The 19545-nt window shown below is 40.8% G+C and overlaps 1 protein-coding gene across 3 annotated transcripts in view; it reads right to left on the bottom strand.

Moving 5' to 3' along the window:
* Anln (anillin actin binding protein) overlaps positions 1-12070 on the bottom strand; it is a 61824-nt gene extending 49754 nt beyond the window's left edge. For 2 of the 3 annotated variants that reach the window (XM_005397764.2, XM_005397763.2), the window contains exons 1-3: positions 11822-12069; positions 4772-4925; positions 1605-1916 (exon numbers count right to left, since the gene is read on the bottom strand). In XM_005397764.2, the coding sequence (XP_005397821.1) occupies positions 1605-1916; positions 4772-4925; positions 11822-11839 (484 nt within the window). In that variant the 5' untranslated portion in view covers positions 11840-12069. Of the gene's footprint in view, positions 1-1604; positions 1917-4771; positions 4926-11821 lie in introns of all 3 variants that reach the window. The other variant, XM_005397767.2, reaches the window with a different exon arrangement.
* Between the last annotated feature and the right edge of the window lie 7475 nt (positions 12071-19545).

Raw genomic sequence — 19545 nt, forward strand, 5'->3', positions numbered from 1 at the left:
TTTTGTTTTTTTGGTTTTTTCTCCGGTACCGGGAACCGAACTCACGACCTTGCGCTTGCCAGGCAGGCGCTTTTGCCGCTGAGCTAAATCCCCAGCCCCGCAGTCTCCCATTTCTTAACATCTCTAAAATATATTACTTCCTTTCCATTCATTGCATCATTGTCTATGATGTCTCTCTGGCCCATCTCTCATGGCCTCCCAAATGCAGCTACCTCGTTAGCTTTCTCAGGATCATTCCAGTGTCACCCCTGAAGCCAACGTTACCGCAAACATACTCCTCTTCTTAATAAATGACATCACCAGCTCTTCATCATCGGGACCAGAAAGCTGCCCACTTCCTCCCTTCTCACTCATGCTCCACCAGTCAAGTCCTACAGACTCCTTCTCCTACAGCTCTTACAGCCAGCTTCTCTTCACTTGCACAGGCCTTCATCACTGTGCACCTGGACTACAGCGCTGGCCTTCTAACGGGTCTTCCTTCTCCAAATCTCTGCCCTGTCTCATCCTTCTTGATCTTTCTAAAACACCTGCCTGCTGGACACTCTGCTAGGACCTTCTAGTCACCTCCAGGTTCAATCTAATTTGGACCTTCCTGCCTTCCCAAACTTCTCTCTTGCTTTCCTATCACCTGCACTATACAACAAAAATACAGACTGTGTTCATGTTACTTATCTCTGCACTTCTCACACATTACCTTTTTCTAGATTATTTCCATTCTCTAAAGCCGGGTGTCCTTCAAAGCCCAGCTTATTGGCCTCTGTGTCCTCCAGAAAAAGCTTGTCTGGTCACCTTCCCTGCAATGCCTTTTGTCTTTTCCTTTTTCTTACTTTTGCCTGTATTGAGGATTGACCCCCAGGGCCTTTGCACTAACTATACCCCCAGCTCTTTTCTTGAGACATGCTCCCTATGTCACCAAATCACTTAAACTGGGCTTGAACTTCTAGTATTCCCATCTCAGCCTTCCAGAGTGCTAGGATTATAGGCATGAGCCACCAAACCCAGCTACAATGCCCTTTCACATACGTCCATCACCTTTTGTAGAATAAACACTGTGTCAGAGAAGATGACAATCTTATGGTCATGTTTTAGGAGTACACTTAACAGATCTCTGGCTCCCCTAACTAGTCTCTATAGAAAGACTTCAGATAAATTATATTTTAATAGAAGTCCCAAAACAATTGAACTTATACACGCCACAACAGGCTATTTGTATCACTGAGCTCTAAAAGGTTCGTCATTACTGCCATAAACCATCTGCACGATATTGCACTCCAAAAGACAACAGCCAGGTCACTGCAGTTAAGGTTATAGTCTTCGGATCAAATTACTGGAGTCTGAATTTTAGCTGCCTAACTAACCTAGGGCAGGTTTCTCAGCCAGGCTGCCATGAACTGGTCCAAGAACCTCATCCCTCTCTACTTCAATGAGAACATAGCCACTTTACAAATATACCACTGGTAATATAAACCATTTGCAAACAAAGGATGCTGAGTGCAGAAAAAACAAAAGCATATGCCTTTCATGTATTAACTAATGAAATTTTGAAATACCAAATTGAACCTAGGGAGAGAGATTTACAGACTCTCGCACCCATACCACGATACCTGCTGTATCGTTATCCCAGTGGCGCCGCTGCTCTGCAAGTTGCTGCATGCGTGTTTTAACTGAGGAGCCTGCCGCTGCTTCCAGTCTCGAGTTCAGCTTTCTCCCCGAGCCCAGCAGTGCTGCTGGGGCAGCCACAGGGTCCCTGACCCCAGCGGGTGCTGCTGGCTGTGCCTGAGGAGACGCAAGGCTAGCAGAAGAAGATTTCACGGCAGCTGTCTCAACTGGCTGCTTATTTTCCAAATTAGAAGCTTCTACTTCGGCGTTATCAGAACAGCGCTTTTTTGATGGTGATGGCTTTGTACACGATTTCTCTAGGTTAGAAACAACAAAAACATGGAAAATTCCGTAATTTCTCACAGCACGAAAATCTTGAAGTAGGCACTTAATAAATTAATAAAACCTTATGTTTCTCTAATACTTAAAGTATTAGTCACAAGACATGTAAAAATGCCACTCTTTCAGTAACTCGGAAATCTAATTTGAAAGACTTCTTTTAAGTGAACATGTAACTTACGGTTGAAAACCCATAACGAAAATTTAAATAGCATCCTCAAATACAGTATATGCATAAGACTACTTAATGTGGTCTTAAGACAACAAGGAACAAAAGTGCATGCACACAGGATAAGCAAGTGCTTAGGGATTTTAAAGATCCCAATACCCACTACCCATATTTAGGTAAGAAAAGTCAAGTCTGGAGAAATAAAGTTACCCATTGAGTCAGACAGCTGAGCTAAGGGTAAAAAATGGGATTTCTGCTGGACATGGTGGCGCACACCTGTAATCCCAGCACTCGGGAAGCTGAGGCAGGAGGATCCTTGCGAGTTAAGAGACCAGCCTGGGCTACAAAGTGAGCTCAAGACCAGCCTGAATTGCAGAGTGAGACCCTGTCTCAAAAAGACCCCCCCAAAAAAAAAAGGAAGAAAATGGGATTTCTATATTTGAAACACTCTTACATGGATAATAACTAATAAGCTGGGGTAGAAGAGCACGTGGCTTGAGCTTCAGAAGAGAAGCAGAGATCAGAATAAGCGACTGAATTATCTGGTCAATACCAAATGAAGTCACCAATGCAGTATTTAATAGTTCACATTTTACACATCTGTGTAAACCTGTACACATCTGTGAACACCTATAAAATAAGTGGAAAAAAATCCTAAAATGAAAGAGCTGTCCAAACACAGGGTATATTACTTCCACCTACAAATATCTCCTGAGAATATTTTCTACTGAGTTCGACTTCAGGTACCAAAAAAAATTTCTTTAAAAGAATGCGAATTTCATACAGGGTCATCTCATTGGCATCTCCAAGTGTTCTTTGTGGCAGTACTCACAGTAATATCAGTGGAAGTCATGGCTGTGCTCATCAACAACATAACTAAACACAAACCATAGAACTTCCTCGTCCTTCCTAACTCACTCATGGGTCAGTCTACAAACTCATCACTTTCTAAAGTGTTCCTGTTTTAATGTGAAACATCACCTGGAGATTAAGGATTCTCCAGATTCTGCAAGTGCACAGTTCTTTTACAAAATAGTAAATACTTTCATTCAAACATCAAAATGAGAGTTGGGCATGGTGGTGCACGCCTGTGATCCCAGCAGGATGAGGCAGGAGGATCACACGAGTTCAAGGCCAGCCTGGGCTACACAGCGAGTTCTAGGCCTCTGTTTCCAAAAACAAAAACAAAAAAATGAAGTGCTCAGCACTAGTTTTCAAGTATATAATACTCTCAGAAGTACTCCATAGTGTCACAGTGGAAACAGAAGATCCTAGACTAGGGCCAGGTCTCACGTTCCTGCTTAATATGAAATGTAATTAAATATAAAAATATTTAATTACATATAATACAGAATACATATTTCCCTTCAAAATGTATAAACATATGAAAATAAATTCTCATTCTATGGTTAGCTTCCAAAATAAATGAGCCAGCCCCATGCCTCTTTGTTGTTTTTTTTTTTTAATAACACTGGTTTTTGTCCTTTGTAATGTTCTTTCTCTATATTTAAGTTTTTTAAAATAGTACTAAGGAAGATTATTATCTCCAGACTATCTCCTGGATTACTACTCCAGGAGAAAAACCGGTGCTGGCTAGGGATGCCAGGGTTTTGGAAAAAACAGAAGATCGCAGGTGAAGATGTGTGTGTGGTTCGGTTTTGTTTTTAATTCCAGTACTCCTGGAGATTAAAAATCTAAACTTTGAGCCCAACCTTAGAGAGCTGGTCCAGCAAACCCAACATGACAAAGGTATATTAACTTTGGGTATTCGCACCTAGTTTGCCTTTTGCTGCCTTGTTCATGCCAGAGACACCATCAGGCCAGCCAGCTATTGTGTCACTATTGGGGTAAAAAACCCCATACCACTGCCAGTGTGTTAGTCTTCATTTTTCTTCCCTTGGGGTGTTTTTTGTTTTTGTTTTTTGTCTTTTTGAGACAGGGTCTCACTATGCAGTTCAGGCTGGCCTTGAACTCACTTTGTAGCCCAGGCTGGTCTTGAACTCATAACGATCCTCCTGCCTCAGCCTCCCATGTGCTGGGATTAGACAGGCACCACCACACCCAGCCAAAAGTTTTCTTTCTTTCTTTTTTTTTTTTTTTTTTTGGTACCAGGAATCAAACTCATGACTTCACATTTGCCGGGTACTTGGGGGCTTTAAGGATAACTGGAATTGAATATAAAGCTTAATCAATCAGTTGGAAATATTTCTTAAAAGAAACTGCTCCAGCCTGAGAGATTCTAGGCCTCATCTAACAATCCTGAAATAAAACATAAGATAGCAATTGTTTGATCAATTTTGCGTGCCCTATATTTGATAATCTGAACAACTACTTTGAAGATAACAATATGCAATATAACAACCATTATTAATTTCCTATCACCTTGAAGTTCTGTATCATTTTTATTGTGTTTTTAAATTTTCTTTAAAATAAATAACACAGGGGCTGGGGGTTTAGTTCAATGGCACAGCGTCTGCCTGGCAAGCGCAAGGTTGTGAGTTCAATTCCCGGTACCAGAAAAAAAAAAAACAAAAAAAACCCAACAACAATAAAGTAAATAAAGCAACAACAACAACAAAAAAAAAAAACACAAGGCCATGCTGGCCTCCAAAGACCCTGATTCATTCTGCATGTATAATGAAATGTTTACATGTTGTGTTTTACCTTCACCACCAGACTGGGGCTGCTGGTTACTTGCTTCAGAGAGCGGCTCCCTGAGTCGCTTGGCATGAGCTGCAGACCTGGCAGCAGCCGTGGGCCGCTCAGCCATTTTTCTCTGCAGGTTCTCCCGCCTGGCACGGGTTCTTTCAAGCAGTTTCTACACATAAAACATATCAAAGAGTTAAAACCCAAGTCTAATTAATAGTTTACAAAAACTCAGACATCAAAAAGCATCCTGTAGGGTAATAGTTTCATACACTGCAAAAGTGAAATTCTAAGTAATTAAGGCAAGATTTATCAAACACCACCCCAATCTCAAAATCATTACAGATTCAGTAAGAATATTAAGGAATAAGGCATAATGATAATCATAAGATTTTAGGGCCAGGAGTGGTGGTGCACGCCTGTAATCCCAGCACTCTTGAGGCTGAGGCAGGACTGCTGGGTGTTCAAAATCAGCCTGAGCTACATAGTGAGTTCAAGGCCAACCTGAACAGTCTCAAACAAAACAAAACAAAACAAAAGATTTTAAATGGCCACAAATTCTTTCCGCTCCCACCAAAAGGTATAGTTTCCCCAACCTTAAATTTGAGCTGGCCTTGTGATTTACTTGGGCCAATAAAAAAATGGCATAAACAATGTACTGTACTGTGTGACTTCCGGTCCTCCTGAAGGAGTCCTGCAGTCTCTGCTCTCCTCTCTTAGACCACTGCCCCACCTGAGAAATCCCAGGTGCAGCCTGCTGGAAAATCACCGCTCTACTGACAGCCAGCATCAACCCACAGTCACAAGACTCAGGTCTCAGGCCACCCCGCCCCAGGTAATCCGCCAGAACTAGAATATCCTCACATTCCCCAGCACCACAAACCGAAGAACAGCCCAGCTGAGCCCAATACAAACTGCGACCCAGGGAATCAGGAGAAACAAAGTGGTTTTTAAGTCAGTCTACTAAACAGAATAATAATCTCCCAGAGATGTTCCTGTCCTAACCCTCTGACCTGTTACTATGTTATCTTATAGCATAGAGGGACTTTGCTGATGTAATTAACAATCTTGGGATGGAGAAATTATCCCGGTTTGTCTGGGTGGGCTCAATGTAATCACAGATTCCTGCTTACAAAGGAAAAGAAGGAGGCAGGAAAGTCAGAGTTAGGAAAGATATGTTGATAGAAACAGAGGGTAAAATACTGTGACTGTTGGCTCTGAAGAGAAGAAGGGGACCATGCAGGGAACGCAGGGGGCTTCCAGGAGCTGGAAAAGGTAGGTGCATATTTTCCCCTAGGGCCCACCTGGATTTTAGAGAAATCCACTTCAGACCTTTGACCTACAGAGCTGAAAGATAATACATGTGCTTTACTTTAAGCTACTGAATTTAAATGATTTGGGGGGCTGGGGATTTAGCTCAGCAGCACAGCACCTGCCTGGCAAGCGCAAGGCTGTGAATTCAATTCCTGGTACCAGAAAAAAGCCAATAAATAAATAAATAAACAAACTTAAATGATTTGTTATAGCAGCAAAACTAATACAGCCCCTTGGATTTGTGATGGTGGGAAGCAGCGAGATAGCATATTAAAGTCCCTTCATGGGAAACTTCCTAGAGAAAAAGAAATAAAAGCTAACCTCATGTTTTATTTAATTAAAGATCCACAGCCAGGCACGGTGGCACACACCTGTAATCCCAGTACCTGTGAGGCTGAGACAGGAGAATCATTACCAGTACAAGGCCAGCTGGGGCTACATAGTGAGTTCAAGGCCAGTCTACACAGTGATGCTCTGTCTCCAAAAAGAAAAGTAAAGTAAAATAAAATAAACATCTATATATAATAATTATTTTTAAATTCAAATCTTAGCCTATCCAAAACATCATGATTACTCCTCTTAACTGAATCAACTGATATTCCCATTTGAACCAGCATGGTACAAAACAATTTATTCTCTTTCAAATATACACAACCAAAGTAGGGAAGCAGATTATAAGCATCCTTCACTTAAAGATATAATAGTGCAGACTGAGGAATTAAACTACTTTTGATCTTTTTAGCTCCTTAATTAAGTGGAATAATGTTTAAGAATCCTTTGAGCAGGCAAAAGGAACAAAAGGAGCTAAATTTAGAACAAGGCACAACTCTTCCTAGATTTCTCATTTAAAGTTCATTAAAATTAAGGACACTAAATCAAGGTGCTGTGCCACTGAAAGAGTAGTTTATGAATCAAATGCCTTTCAAAGCACCAGACACCACCCTGTAAATAAAAGTCTCCTTCAACAAATTCAAATGTGATTATACTATTGCAAAAATTCAAAACTGTCTGATAATCTCCTCCATGATATCACCCTGCAGACACCAAATTGCCTGACTGTATTCACTCATGGTCACGCCCCATTCCACTCCAGTCGTTAGAATACTTATGAGTCAGAACAGCTTCAGTTACCAGGACCAACGGGTCACAACAAAAGAATGTGGTTTTGCCATTCAAACATCAAGCGTTGTATTGTTTGCATTAGATTCAAAAATCTCAGTTCTTTTTTTGGTTTTTAGAGACAGGGTCTCGCTAAATAGCTCAGACTGGCCTTTCAACTCACTATGTAGCCTAGCCTGGCCTTGAACTGGCAGCAAACCTCCTGTCTCAACCTCCCAGGAGCTGGGATTGCAAGTGTGTGCCACCGCACCCAGCAATTCCCATATTTTAAAGACTTATAGATAAGCCACAATAAATCAAGCTGATAAACACCAAAGTTTATTTATTTTTAAAATCTCATTATCTAAAGTACATAAAATCAGCAGTTCAGTAAGTGTAAGTAGCCATTCCTATTTATTTATTTGTTTTTGGTACCAGGAATCAAACTCATGACCTCAGGTTTGCCAGGCAGGCGCTTATGCCACTGAGCTATATCCCCAGCGGGAGCCATTCATAATAATATATCAGGAATTTAAGGACTCTTAAATATAACCCAGAGACTGTTATTTAACTCTGGAAAATAAGAAATACTCCACTAAAAACAGTAGTACTCTTTTCCTTATTTATTTATACTTACTTTACAAGCACACAAGGATTTAACATTCTCACAACTTTTTTAAAAAGCATCATTAAGAGGGGTCAGGGATATAGCTCAGCGGCGTAAGCGCTTGCTTGGCAAGCCTGAGGTCATGAGTTCGATTTCCAGTACCAAAAACAAACAAAAAAAAATGTCATTAGGAAGTATTTTATTTATTTTTTTTAAGAGATGAGTCTCCCTATGTTGCCCAGGCTGACTCTGCACTCCTGGACTCAAGCAATCCTCTTGCCTCAGCTCTCAGAGAAGCTGCTTAAAGTGTTTAGGCACACCAAAGTATTTTAATTATATTTTATCCCTTTAAAGTTTCAATATAGAACATTGTAGCTGGGCATGGAGGCTGACACAGGAGTATTGCTGTGAGTTTGAGGCCAGCCTGGACTACTTAGCAAGATCCTGTCTCAAAAAAAAAAAAGTTGACTTGGCACATATAGGTCTGGGTTCCCTGTACTAGTTGTGCAATGGAATGACTCTCACCTTTCATAACATTTCAAACTATGAATTTATACCAGTATTAAAAGTAGCAAGTTTGGGGCTGGGGATATAGCTCAGTGTTATAAGCACCTGCCTGGCAAGCGCAAGGTCCTGAGTTCGATTCCCAGTACCAAAAAAAACAGTAGCAAGTCTATAGTTTTAAATTCATCTAACAAGTACAAAATTAATGTAACAATTTTACAGGACTTTACTATAAAGTACTTTTAATTGTTTGGCACACACTAATGCATTTCTCTTTCAAAACTTTACTTGGTGAGCTGGGCGTGGTGGTGCATGCCTGTAATCCCAGCACTCAGGAGGCTGAGGCAGGAGGATCATGGCAAGTTCAAGACCAGCCTGGGCTACAAAGTGAGTTCAAGGCCAGACTGAACTTCATAGCAAGACCCTGTCTCAAAAAGACAAAACAAGACAAAAAAATCTTATTTGGTAGGCTCTGTTTCTTCTACTGCTTTACAGATGAGAGATAGAGGTACAGGCTAAATAATACAGGTCACATAGCTAAGTGGTAAAACAGGATTCAAATCCAGGATCCAGGGTCTGGGTTCTTAACCATTTTACTAAAATTCTCTTGACTAAGCCACTGCTCTTTTTAAGAACTTACTGTCAGCAGAAGTAACCAACTTCACATCATTAACAAAACTTTTTAATGTCATTAGCTGATCATAAGAGACATGTGCCATATTTGCTTGTCAGTCCATGAATCACTTAGATGGGTTCTTTTCTCTTGTTATGGTTGCTTCATGAAGAATCACTTAGACATTACCTTGTGGGCTCTGTCCAGATCCAGATTCAAAGAAACAAGGTCTAAAAGTATATGACACTTGGGGAAATCTGTGTCACAGAGTGTTCCATGATATTAAGGGATTATTTTCAATTTTTAGATGTAATAATAGTATTGTGACTATGCTTTGTTAAAGAGTCTTTAGTATCTAAAGTATTTGTGTATGAAATTACATTACAGCCTGGTTCACAAACTTAATTCTTTCCATGATTCTGCTCACAATCCAAATTGGACGAGAACCAAATCAAATTCAGTGGTTAGGGCCATCAATGACCTTACGAGAAAATTTGATTTGGCTCTCGTCCAATTCAGTCTGTGACCAGAATCATGGAAAGATTTAAGTTTGTGGACCAAGGTACCACTGTATATGATGTCTAGGATTTGCTTCAAAATAATTCAGTAGAGTAGGGTGAGAGAGGATAAAGCAAACCAATCTGACATGTTGATAACTGCAAAAGTTAGATGATGGGTACATGAGGTTATTCTACTTCTATGTATTTTGAAATTTTCTTTAGTTAAGAAAAAAACGCCAAAATGTTCTAATAGATTTATAAAATAATTTGCACGCATTTAATGGCTGTCTACTGTGTTAATTCAGCAAAATATTATTAGTTGTGTTTCATGTTGATGAAAATACCTCTGGAATGGCAAAGAACAGTCCCTACCTTCAAAAGGTTCATGTTCTCAAGAAATTATATTCAGCAGATAAATGCAAGTGAGATGAGCACTGTGAAAGGTGATTCCTCTCTGGAGAAGGTAGATCAAACTGCCAGCGGTGATCCAGTCACAGTTTGCCAAGCAGAAAAGGATGGAAGACTGACAGAGAGCTCGACAGCAGCAGAGGCCGCAGGGAGAACCAATGCTTAAGTCTTGTTTGAAGAAAAGAGAATATGGGATGATGGTAACCCTTCCGGATCAGAGCTATCAAAGAATGAGCACATGTCCTGGGATTCATGTAAATGAATTAATTCCTTTCCTGGCTATGAGTCACCCTTGGAAAAACTGAGAAAACTCTCTTAAATAATTTAGTGCTCTATGATTTTGAGAAGGAAGTTCTTGAGCTAATCACTTTATAATGACTTTAAATCCTTTTCAGAGAAGAAAATGTAGCAGAAATTCATTGCACTGTGGAAAAATGTTATGAATGCCATCATTAAGCACCTAGAAGTTGGAACTAGTTCAACTAGTTCACTTGCTACCAATTAAGGAAAAGATGTGAAAGCTGTTATTCCAACTGCAACTGATCTAACGTTGCAAGATACAAACTACACACATTAAACCAAACACATTTCTAAGTAGATTCTAAAACTGAAGTTTCTTTTAACTGACATTTGCACTATCTTTAGAATGACATTTTTAAATCAAATGAAGTACAATTTTTCAGCCAACTTTCAAAATGTTTCTTTCCTGTCAGTTACTAAGGAGAACACATAGCCTTGCCTTTAGTTCTACTCTACATAACTTAAATACATGTCTTTTAGCTTCAGCGTATGTGCCAGACATTTGCTGTACGACCAGTGCTATGCTTTAAAACTAAAGACAAAAAACGTGTCTTGGATTTTTCTATTAGAATCTTTAGGTAAGATGAACAAATTGATGTTTTCCAAAAGATGACTGAAAATTTGAAACAAAAATAGTGTTGTGTTTGAATAAACTTTTAACTGTTGAAACCTTTCATCAGTGTCATAGATTGAACTTATGGAATTGTAGTTACACACCCCTAAAAGCATGTAAGTTTTAGTCTAGTGTAGAAATACTCTTAGGTACGCTTTGCAATAACGCACCAAAAAAAAAAAAAAAAAAAGTTTGGAAGTTGCACAACAGCCTAAAGAAAAGGAAGAATAAAGAAAAGAGGAACTTAGTGAAATAAAAAGGGGTAGACAAACCAGGAGAACAAGCGTGGACGTACATTCTCAACATGATACACAACAGCGATGTAACGCACACTATTTCCAAGGAACAAAAGATGAGAAAGGTACTGTTGGGCGTTAATACTCCATAAACACTGATTACATCTTTAGTTCTTTTTTTTTTTAATCTTGGGCTAATAATCTTGGCTTTACACACTGGGCTAGGCAGCAGTGTTGACTTTCAATTAAAACGTCCATCTCGGGTATGAAACTTCGCGGCTCAGCAGAGCCTTGGTGTGTGGAGGAACTACAGACATACAGTAGAAAGGACCGCAATGATCAGGCACCCGCGCAACCGTATGCTGCGCGGCCGCCTAGTCAGCAGCGACCTTAAACACTTGACTCCTCTTATCGCAGCCTCTCCCGTCTCCGGGCTGTGGCCTGGAGTCCCTGGGCTCCACCCTGCCAGCGATTCCGGCACTACTCATTCCTTGAGCCCCAAGCCCCAAGAGGGAGCTAAGACAGGGGCGGGGGCGGGGACGGGGGCACACGACTCCCAAAGGCCACTGCAGTAACAGGGGCTGCGAGGTTCTGCACTACCGCCTTTTAAGGCAGACTCAAAGCTTTCCTCCCCGAGTCCGTCTGGCAGGAACACCACAGCGGTACAAAAAACCAGAGACGCTGCGCAGCCAGCAGCTGCGACCACACCAGGGTTCCCCCAGCTCGGGGGGCGCCAAACCCCGCACGCTCTCACGCACTGCGCACGCGCGCGCACGCGCTCTCCGGCGGGTGGGCAGAGGCTGACAGCGAGAGGGGAAAGAGGGTGGGAGTCGCTCAGAGGGGTCATGGCTGGCCGCGCCCGCAGATTTTCTCACCTCCGTAAACGGGTCCATCGCCCCAGGCGTCGCGTGTCCACTATGAGACGGCGGAAAGGGTGGTTCAAATTCAGGAAAAGAAAAGTGAGTCTGGAGCTCAGTGTGTCTCCTGGACAAAACAAGCAGTCCCCGACAGGGGAATTCACCTACTACCAACTCTTCTCTTCCCCCAGCCTCCAGTGTCAGACTCGGCTTTCTGCAGCCGTTCAAATTTGAATTTCAGCGCCCGGAGCGGCGCGCATGCGCAGGGGCGGGGCGCGGCTCGGTCACGTGGCATCGCCGGGCCGGAAGTTCCCTGGCGCAACCGGGCGGAATCTCAGTCCCGCCTGGGCGCTGCGGGCCAGCGTAGCTAAACTAGTCCCGTCGCATTTCAGTAAGGCGTTCGGGCGTTTCCGCGTTCTTTCATTACTCAGTGTAGGGTTAGGGCCCTGGAGTCCCGCCAGGGACGCTGGCTTCCGAAGCCTGCTCCCCGCCCACCACCCCAGGCTCACTGCCCATAGTGGGGCTGCAGGCGCGGATCCTGTATCTGAGGCGGCTCTGGGGCTCCAGGATGCTTGGGGGGCAGTGACCGGAGCTCCGCTGCTGGAGTAGTAAACTGTGCGAGAACTTACGGTTCTTGCTTGTTATAATCTTACCGGGTGTATCCAGGGTTTGAGCTGGAAGCGATCTGGGAGAGAAGCGACGCCCGCGGACATTGACTGGTCCAGGGGAAATGGAAATCTCATTCTCTGTTCCGCTCTCCAGCCTAGATCAGTCTGTGTCTGCACTCCTTTAACCGCTGTGGTACTGGGGATTGAGCCCAGGGCCTCGCACCGAGCTACATCTCCAGCCCATTTTACTCTGAGACAAGGCTCACACTTCGGATCCTCTGGCCTCAGCCTCCCAGACTGCTGAGATAGCAGGCTTGTGCCGGCTTCATGCTTTTGCTTGAGGAGGGTAAAATGCGGTGTTCATCGTTGCCACATCAGGTTCATTTCTTGTGTAGCAAGTCCAGTAGGGCTTGTAAAAACAGTTCCTTGACTTGTCCATTTGAAAAGTAACACCTGCCGGGCGGAGTGGCACACGCCTGTAATCCCAGCACTTGGGAGGCTGAGGCAGGCAGATCCTTGAGAGTTTGAGACCAGCCTGGGCTACAAAGTGAGCTCAAGGCCAGCCCGAACTGCATAGCGAAACCCTGTCTCAAAAATAAAAAAGAAAAAAAAAAAAGAAAAGTAACACCTACCTGAGTTACAGTGACTACCCACCAGCTGAACCAAACAGCGCTATTCCAAGTAAGATGTTTCAGTGTATTTAACTATGTTTCCATCTTAGCAGTCAGTAAGCATGACAGACATTATTTTACCAATAATTTATTTCATATGAATTTTAATAGATTGTAATAAGCCGAATTCTGGATGTGACTCCACCAGGATCCAAGACCATGTGACTTTAGACTAAGCAAATCGTCTGACCAATGTTTTTGAAATCTTTGGGGGCAGTCATGGATTTAGAAAATAAAGCTGACCTTCTACCTAGGAAAACATCCCTAAAAAAAAAAAAAGAAAAGAAAAGAAAAAGAAAACATCCCTTCAGTCATAAGCTGTTTCACTTGATTTCGCGAGGTTCGTGGACACCAGGTCTGATTTAGCCTCTTGTGTCTGTGTAACAGAAATAATCAACTGCTCTTCCTTCCTTGGAGCTCTTAGGAGAAGCCCCAATGTATTTTGTGACATGGACTTACTAATATTTAGCTCAGAACATGCCACTTGTAAATCAACGAGGGAGGAAAGGTCCTTGAATTTTTTCAAGTGCTAAACAGAAAAGGTGCGTTTGGGTGGGGCTGTGTGTGTGTGACTTTGGAAATGAGTCATTAGAGATTTATGTAGCCGTTTGGCCTTCAGGCTAGCGCCTCCGTGATCCTTTGATTGCTTCCAAACTAGCAGGTAGCTAAGACGGGATAAAGCACCCAGCAAAAGATAGCTGCTCTAGTTTACCCTTTCTTCACAATTAATTCCCCTGTACCTTCGTGGTGATAGTAATAGTAGCAACAGTGGCTTGTATGTATGAAACACCTACTGTGTGCCAGGCACTGCTATGTCCTCAACTCCACCTCTCCAGTACTACAGTCCTCTCCTACTGCCTCCCTCTACTCATTCTTCAGTTTACAAATGGAATGATTTTTCTGAAACATTGTGTTACAAAATGTTTCTAGTTTACAAAAAAAAGAAAAAGTGAATAAAACATAATCTTGTACACATTTTTTTCTTTCTTTCTTTTTGAGCCAAAGACTTGCTCTGTAATTCAGTCTGGCCTTGAATTTACTTGCTCAGGCTGGTGTCGAACTCACTGCAGTTTTCCTGCCTCAGCCTCCTGAGTTCTGGGATTATGGGCGTGCCCCAACATTCCTGGCTTGTACTCGCTTTTTAAAAAACTCACATGGAACTGAAATCTAGGTGGCCTTCCTAATCCTATTCACCTTCCCATTCCCCAGTGATAAAGCTATCTTGATTTTGATGTTTATCACTCCCAGGGATATATGAATATGTTCATTACATCTAAGTGTACTTCCACAGTAACATATAATGTTTTATGTAATTTTTTTCACTGCAAATATCTTTTTTTGGGGAGGGGTTGCATACCGGGAATCAAACTCAGGACCTTGCACTTGCCAGGCAGGCACTTATGCCACTGAACTATATCCCTGGCCCACTGCAAATATCTTTCTGCAATTTTTTGTCTCATCTTTATGAGATTCATCCTCACTGATATTGTAGCTTTAGCTGTATTTCATTTATTTTCATTTCTATTTTATTATATAAAAATGGTCCAGGAATATAGCTCAGTGGCACAAGTGCCTGCCTGGCAAGCGCAAGATCCTAAGTTTGATTCCTGGTACCAAAAAAAAAAAAAGAAAGAAAGAAATAGAAAAAAATGAGAGTAATCTGTACAATATCCATTATTTTTCTAGGAACATTTACCTTGTTCCCAGGTTTTCATTCTAAATATCTCATAATGTTGTCAATACTCCTGTCTCCTTACATACAGATGAAAAACTTTCTTTAGAATAACATACCTAGAATTTAGTGCATCACTGAATAAATATATTTCAATATTATTATTATTACAAATATATATTCAATATTATTGAAAATAAATTGCTCTTAAAAATTGTAATGATTTATACTCCAATCAATAGTTTATAAACATGCTGGTTGCTCTAATTCCTTCCCAATACTGTAATAGGTTTTCTTTTTTTTTTTTTTTTTGGTTTTATGAGACAGGGTCTCGCTGTACAATTCAAGCTGGCCTTAAACTCCCTATGGAGCCCAGGCTGCCCTCAAGCTTCCAGTGATCCTCCTGCCTCAGCCTCCCAAGTGCTGAGATTACAGGCATGGGCCACCATGCCCAGCTATAACAATTGGCTATTATAAGTATAATTATATATAATTTTAAATATAAATATATCTAATTGGCTATTTTTTAAATGTTGCCATGCTTGTTTGTGTGCATTTCTCTTATTACTAATGGAAGCAGCTATTATTTCATGGGGTTTTTTGGCCTTTCACTTTTTCTTTTCCATGACTTTCAACTTTATGTATTTCCCCTATTGGTTGTCACTGATTCATAGGTTTTATCTTATTTGTTTCCTATATTCTGGAAAAATAAGCTGTGTTTGGGCAGTTTGCAAATATCTTTTCTTAGTTGGTGGCTTTTTTTTTTTTTTTTTTTTTGCTTTATGATATCTGCAGTGTACAGAAGTGTTTAATGTTAACATTATCAAAAAGGTGTACTTTTTTTAGGGTTTGGGTTTTTTATACTACCAGAAGTTCTTTTCTACCCTGAGGTCATAAAGATGTTTTCCTGTATTTTTTTTTTTTTCCTGAATGTTTTAAGCAGTGGATTTCCGTGGCTTTGTCTTTGAACCGTCTGGATTGATTTAGTATTTTATATGGGTAGCCAGTTGTTTCTGCAACAGTTTTTAAATTGTCCTTCCTTTTCCCATTGACCCAATGGCTACTCTTACATCAAATTTATAGGGTGCTGGCAATATAGCTTGATGATAGAGCACACATATAGCCAGTGTGAGAGCCTGGGTTCAATCCCTAGCACCAAAACAAGAATTTTTCTCACATACATGTAGTTTTATATTAAAGCCCATTTTTAGTTCTTCTGGCCATCTTTCTCTGCCACATTACACACAGTATTGATATCTAATAGAATAAGGGCTGGGGATATAGCTCAGTGGTATAAGTGCCTGCCTGACAAGTGCAAGGTCCTGAGTTCGATTCTTGGTACCAAAAAAACAAAGATATGGGATATCTAATAGAGCAAATTCAGGATTAATGTATTCCATGTTGCCCCTTGTTCTTCCACCTAAGATTATCAGACTTCACAAGGGGACAAGAAAGAAAGAAAACTCTTGAAATTTTTAATGAGAGTTGCACTGAATTTATCACCTAACTTGGAGAGAACTGACATCTTTGCGATACTAAGCCTTCTTACTTATGAGCACGGTGCAGCATGTCTTCACTAGTGCAGATCTACTTTAATGTCTTACAAGAACATCCATAACGTATTGCCTTAAAGCTCTTTAAATTCATTCGTTATATTTTCCTATGTCTTTTTGCTGTTACCTTTATAAATGGTATTTTTTGAATTATCACTTGTAAGCTGGGAGTGGTACCACACACTTGTAATCCCAGCACTCTGGGAGGCTGAGGCAGGAAGGTGGCAAGTTTGAGCCCAGCCTAGGCAACTTGTGAGACCCTGTCTCAAAAAGGGATAGAGGGGGGGAAAGGGATAGGGAAGTAGCTCAGTGTAAAGACCCTGAATTCAACTGCCAGTACAATAAAATAAAATAATTATCATTTTAAGTTATATGTAAATTATTTATTATAGACATAATTGATTGTAGTGAACATACTAAATAAACTCGTACTCATTTTCACATTTGTAGAGAGAGAACTTTTAAAATATAAATGATGCGATGTCAAGTCCTCGTTTAGGATTGGTCTATGTCTTCCATTGCAATTAGAATAACACACCACTCCTACCAGGCCCCATATCATCTGACCCCTGCCTGTCTCTCCTAATAACCTAATATCCTCCTCATGTCACAATACTTTGTTTTTTCTTCATGAGACTCCACCCTCAGGCCTCCTTTCTGGTCATAAGAAGAGCCATAGACTGGCCTGGTGGCCCACACCTGTAATCCCAGCACTCTGGAATTGCCAGTTTCAACCCAGCCTGGGCAACTCAGCAATTTAGCAAGATTGTCTCAAAATATGAAAAAAAAAAAAAAAAAAATGGGAAGGAGGCTGGGCGTGGTGGTGGCCCATGCCTGTAATGCCAGCAGATGGGGGAGCGGGGCTGAGACAGAAGGATCACCATGAATTCGAGGCCAGCCTGGGCTACATAATGAGACCCTGTTTTTAAAAACAAACAAACAAACAAAAATAAACAGGAAAAAAAAAAACAGAACTCAAGGACACTCCATGCCCTGGATGCCTGTCTCTGGACCTGCCTAGGCATTTGGATCTAAGCTCGCAGGTGCTCTCTCCTCAAAGGAGGTAACAGTGGGCTAACCCTCTTCTCTGCTTCCGAATCATTTTCCATCTTGCTCCTTAGAGTTACTTTCTTCCTTAAATTTACCATGACCAGACATTATTTTAGTTGTGTATTTATGTTTATGATCTCCTCTTCTACTAAAGTATAAGCGAAGGCTGGGGCTCATCTTTGTGGTGGTACCCCAGGACCTTGACACAGGAATGCAATAGATACACGTTGAATGAATGAATGTAAAAATAATTATTATTCCTAATTTAGAGATGGGAAAATTAAGATGCGCACAACCATACACAGACATACACATAAAAAGTTAAGTAATTGGCCTAAGACATAAAACTAGATAAAAAATACTAAAGTTATTTTTTTAAAAGGCTATAACATTATATTAATTAACAAAACCAAGAGTCTTGAAACAGAGATAACTAGCCCTAGAAACCCGGTATTTCCTCCATGGAAAACAAAGGAAATAAGTGTGCCCTTTGTAGATGAAATTAATGGGCACATCAGAAAACAAAAGTTTGTTAGCACTGACTTCAGTAAGGACTCTAAGAAGTGCTGCGTCCAGTGTTGGCTAAGCTTTTAGAGACCGAGTGCCCAAACTGCAACCTGAAACTCAGTTATTTATTGCCAAATGCCAGCGCTGCAATTAAAACTGAATAACTGAGGTTTTAGTTTAGAAAAAGCAACTCATGCGTTAAAAGAAAAACGCAGTAACAGAGCATTCAAGGATACAAACAGACTGCTGAGGCTTGTGTGCCATAGATTTACCACCACTGCTATATATTTACGTTCACACACATTCGTTCTCATTTACTTGACAAAGTAATGTGATATCATAAATATTTATGTTTTTACAGGAAGAGAGAAGGCCAAGATCTAACCAGAAAGCAGTGGCCAGAAGAATTAGACGCAAGTGCTATACCTCAGGTTATCTGGCTGAAAGGCCACTTCTATACACTTATTATAATGGGAAATAAGAACTATCAAAAGTTGTTATTCACGTTACTGAAAAGGGCTATTTCATTTATTATGATTTATGTAGTTAATGGCTTTTAATGTCACATAATGTATGTCTTTCCAATTTAATCAGTGAAGTATTTCAGATTTTAAAGGAGCTGAAAAACATTTTATATTCTGAATATGTTGTTTTTGAAAAGCAGTGAACACTCAGGAGGCTGAGGCAGGAGGATCATTGTGAGTTCAAGACCAGCCTGGGCTACAAAGTGAGCTCAAGACCAGTCTGAACTGCATAGTGAGACCCTGTCTCAAAAAGACACACACACATACACACACACACACACACACACAAAAAAAAAAAAAAACATTGCAGCTATAGGCACATATCTTTTATTCAGTAGAATATTCCAAAATTGCAGATCAGTTTAATCCTCTTTTACATTTATCAGCAGTTGATGAGAATATCAAGCAAACTCATATTTAAAAGACCACAGTAAAAAAAAAGACCACAATACATCCTCTCATAAAGAATGATTCTTTCATGTACTTATCACACTATAACATCTGAGTTGATTACTTTTCCATACCTAAATTTCTGAAAGCTGTTTTCCAGGCAGGCACCATACTGCTGAGCTATATCCCCAGGCCTGAAAGCTGTTTTCATAAAATTTCATTTTTTGGTGATCCTATATTAAAGTACCTCTTAATATTGCACAGTAGCAGTTATCCAGTATTTCTTTTTGTCTTTTTGAGACAGGGTCTCACCATGCAGTTCAGGCTGGCCTTGAGCTCACTTTGTAGCCCAGGCTGGCCTCAAACCCGCAACAATTCTCCTGCCTCAGCCTCCCAGAGTGCTGGGACTGCAAGCGTGTGCCACCACACTTGGCTCTTATCCAGTATTTCTTAAATATCCAAGTCTTTTTAGTGAACATCAAAGACAGGACCAGGGATATAGCTCAGTGGCACAAGTGCCTGACTGGCAAGTGCAAGGTCCTGAGTTTTGATTCCCAGTACCAAAAAAAAAACAAAGATAAAATATTCTCCTTAAATTTGATACAAGAAAATGGACCAAGTTCATTTTATTTCATTAACATCTGTCATGAGCTTTGTTATTGTTATTGTTGTCTTATACTGAGGATTTAACTCTGAGGTACATCCCCAGCCCTTTTTAATTTTCATTTTTGTTTTATTTTGTTTTTTTTTTTTTTTTGGTACCAGGG

This window comes from Chinchilla lanigera, unplaced genomic scaffold (genome assembly GCF_000276665.1).
Source record: "Chinchilla lanigera isolate Chin_1 unplaced genomic scaffold, ChiLan1.0 scaffold00059, whole genome shotgun sequence".
Taxonomy (NCBI): Eukaryota; Metazoa; Chordata; class Mammalia; order Rodentia; family Chinchillidae; genus Chinchilla; species Chinchilla lanigera.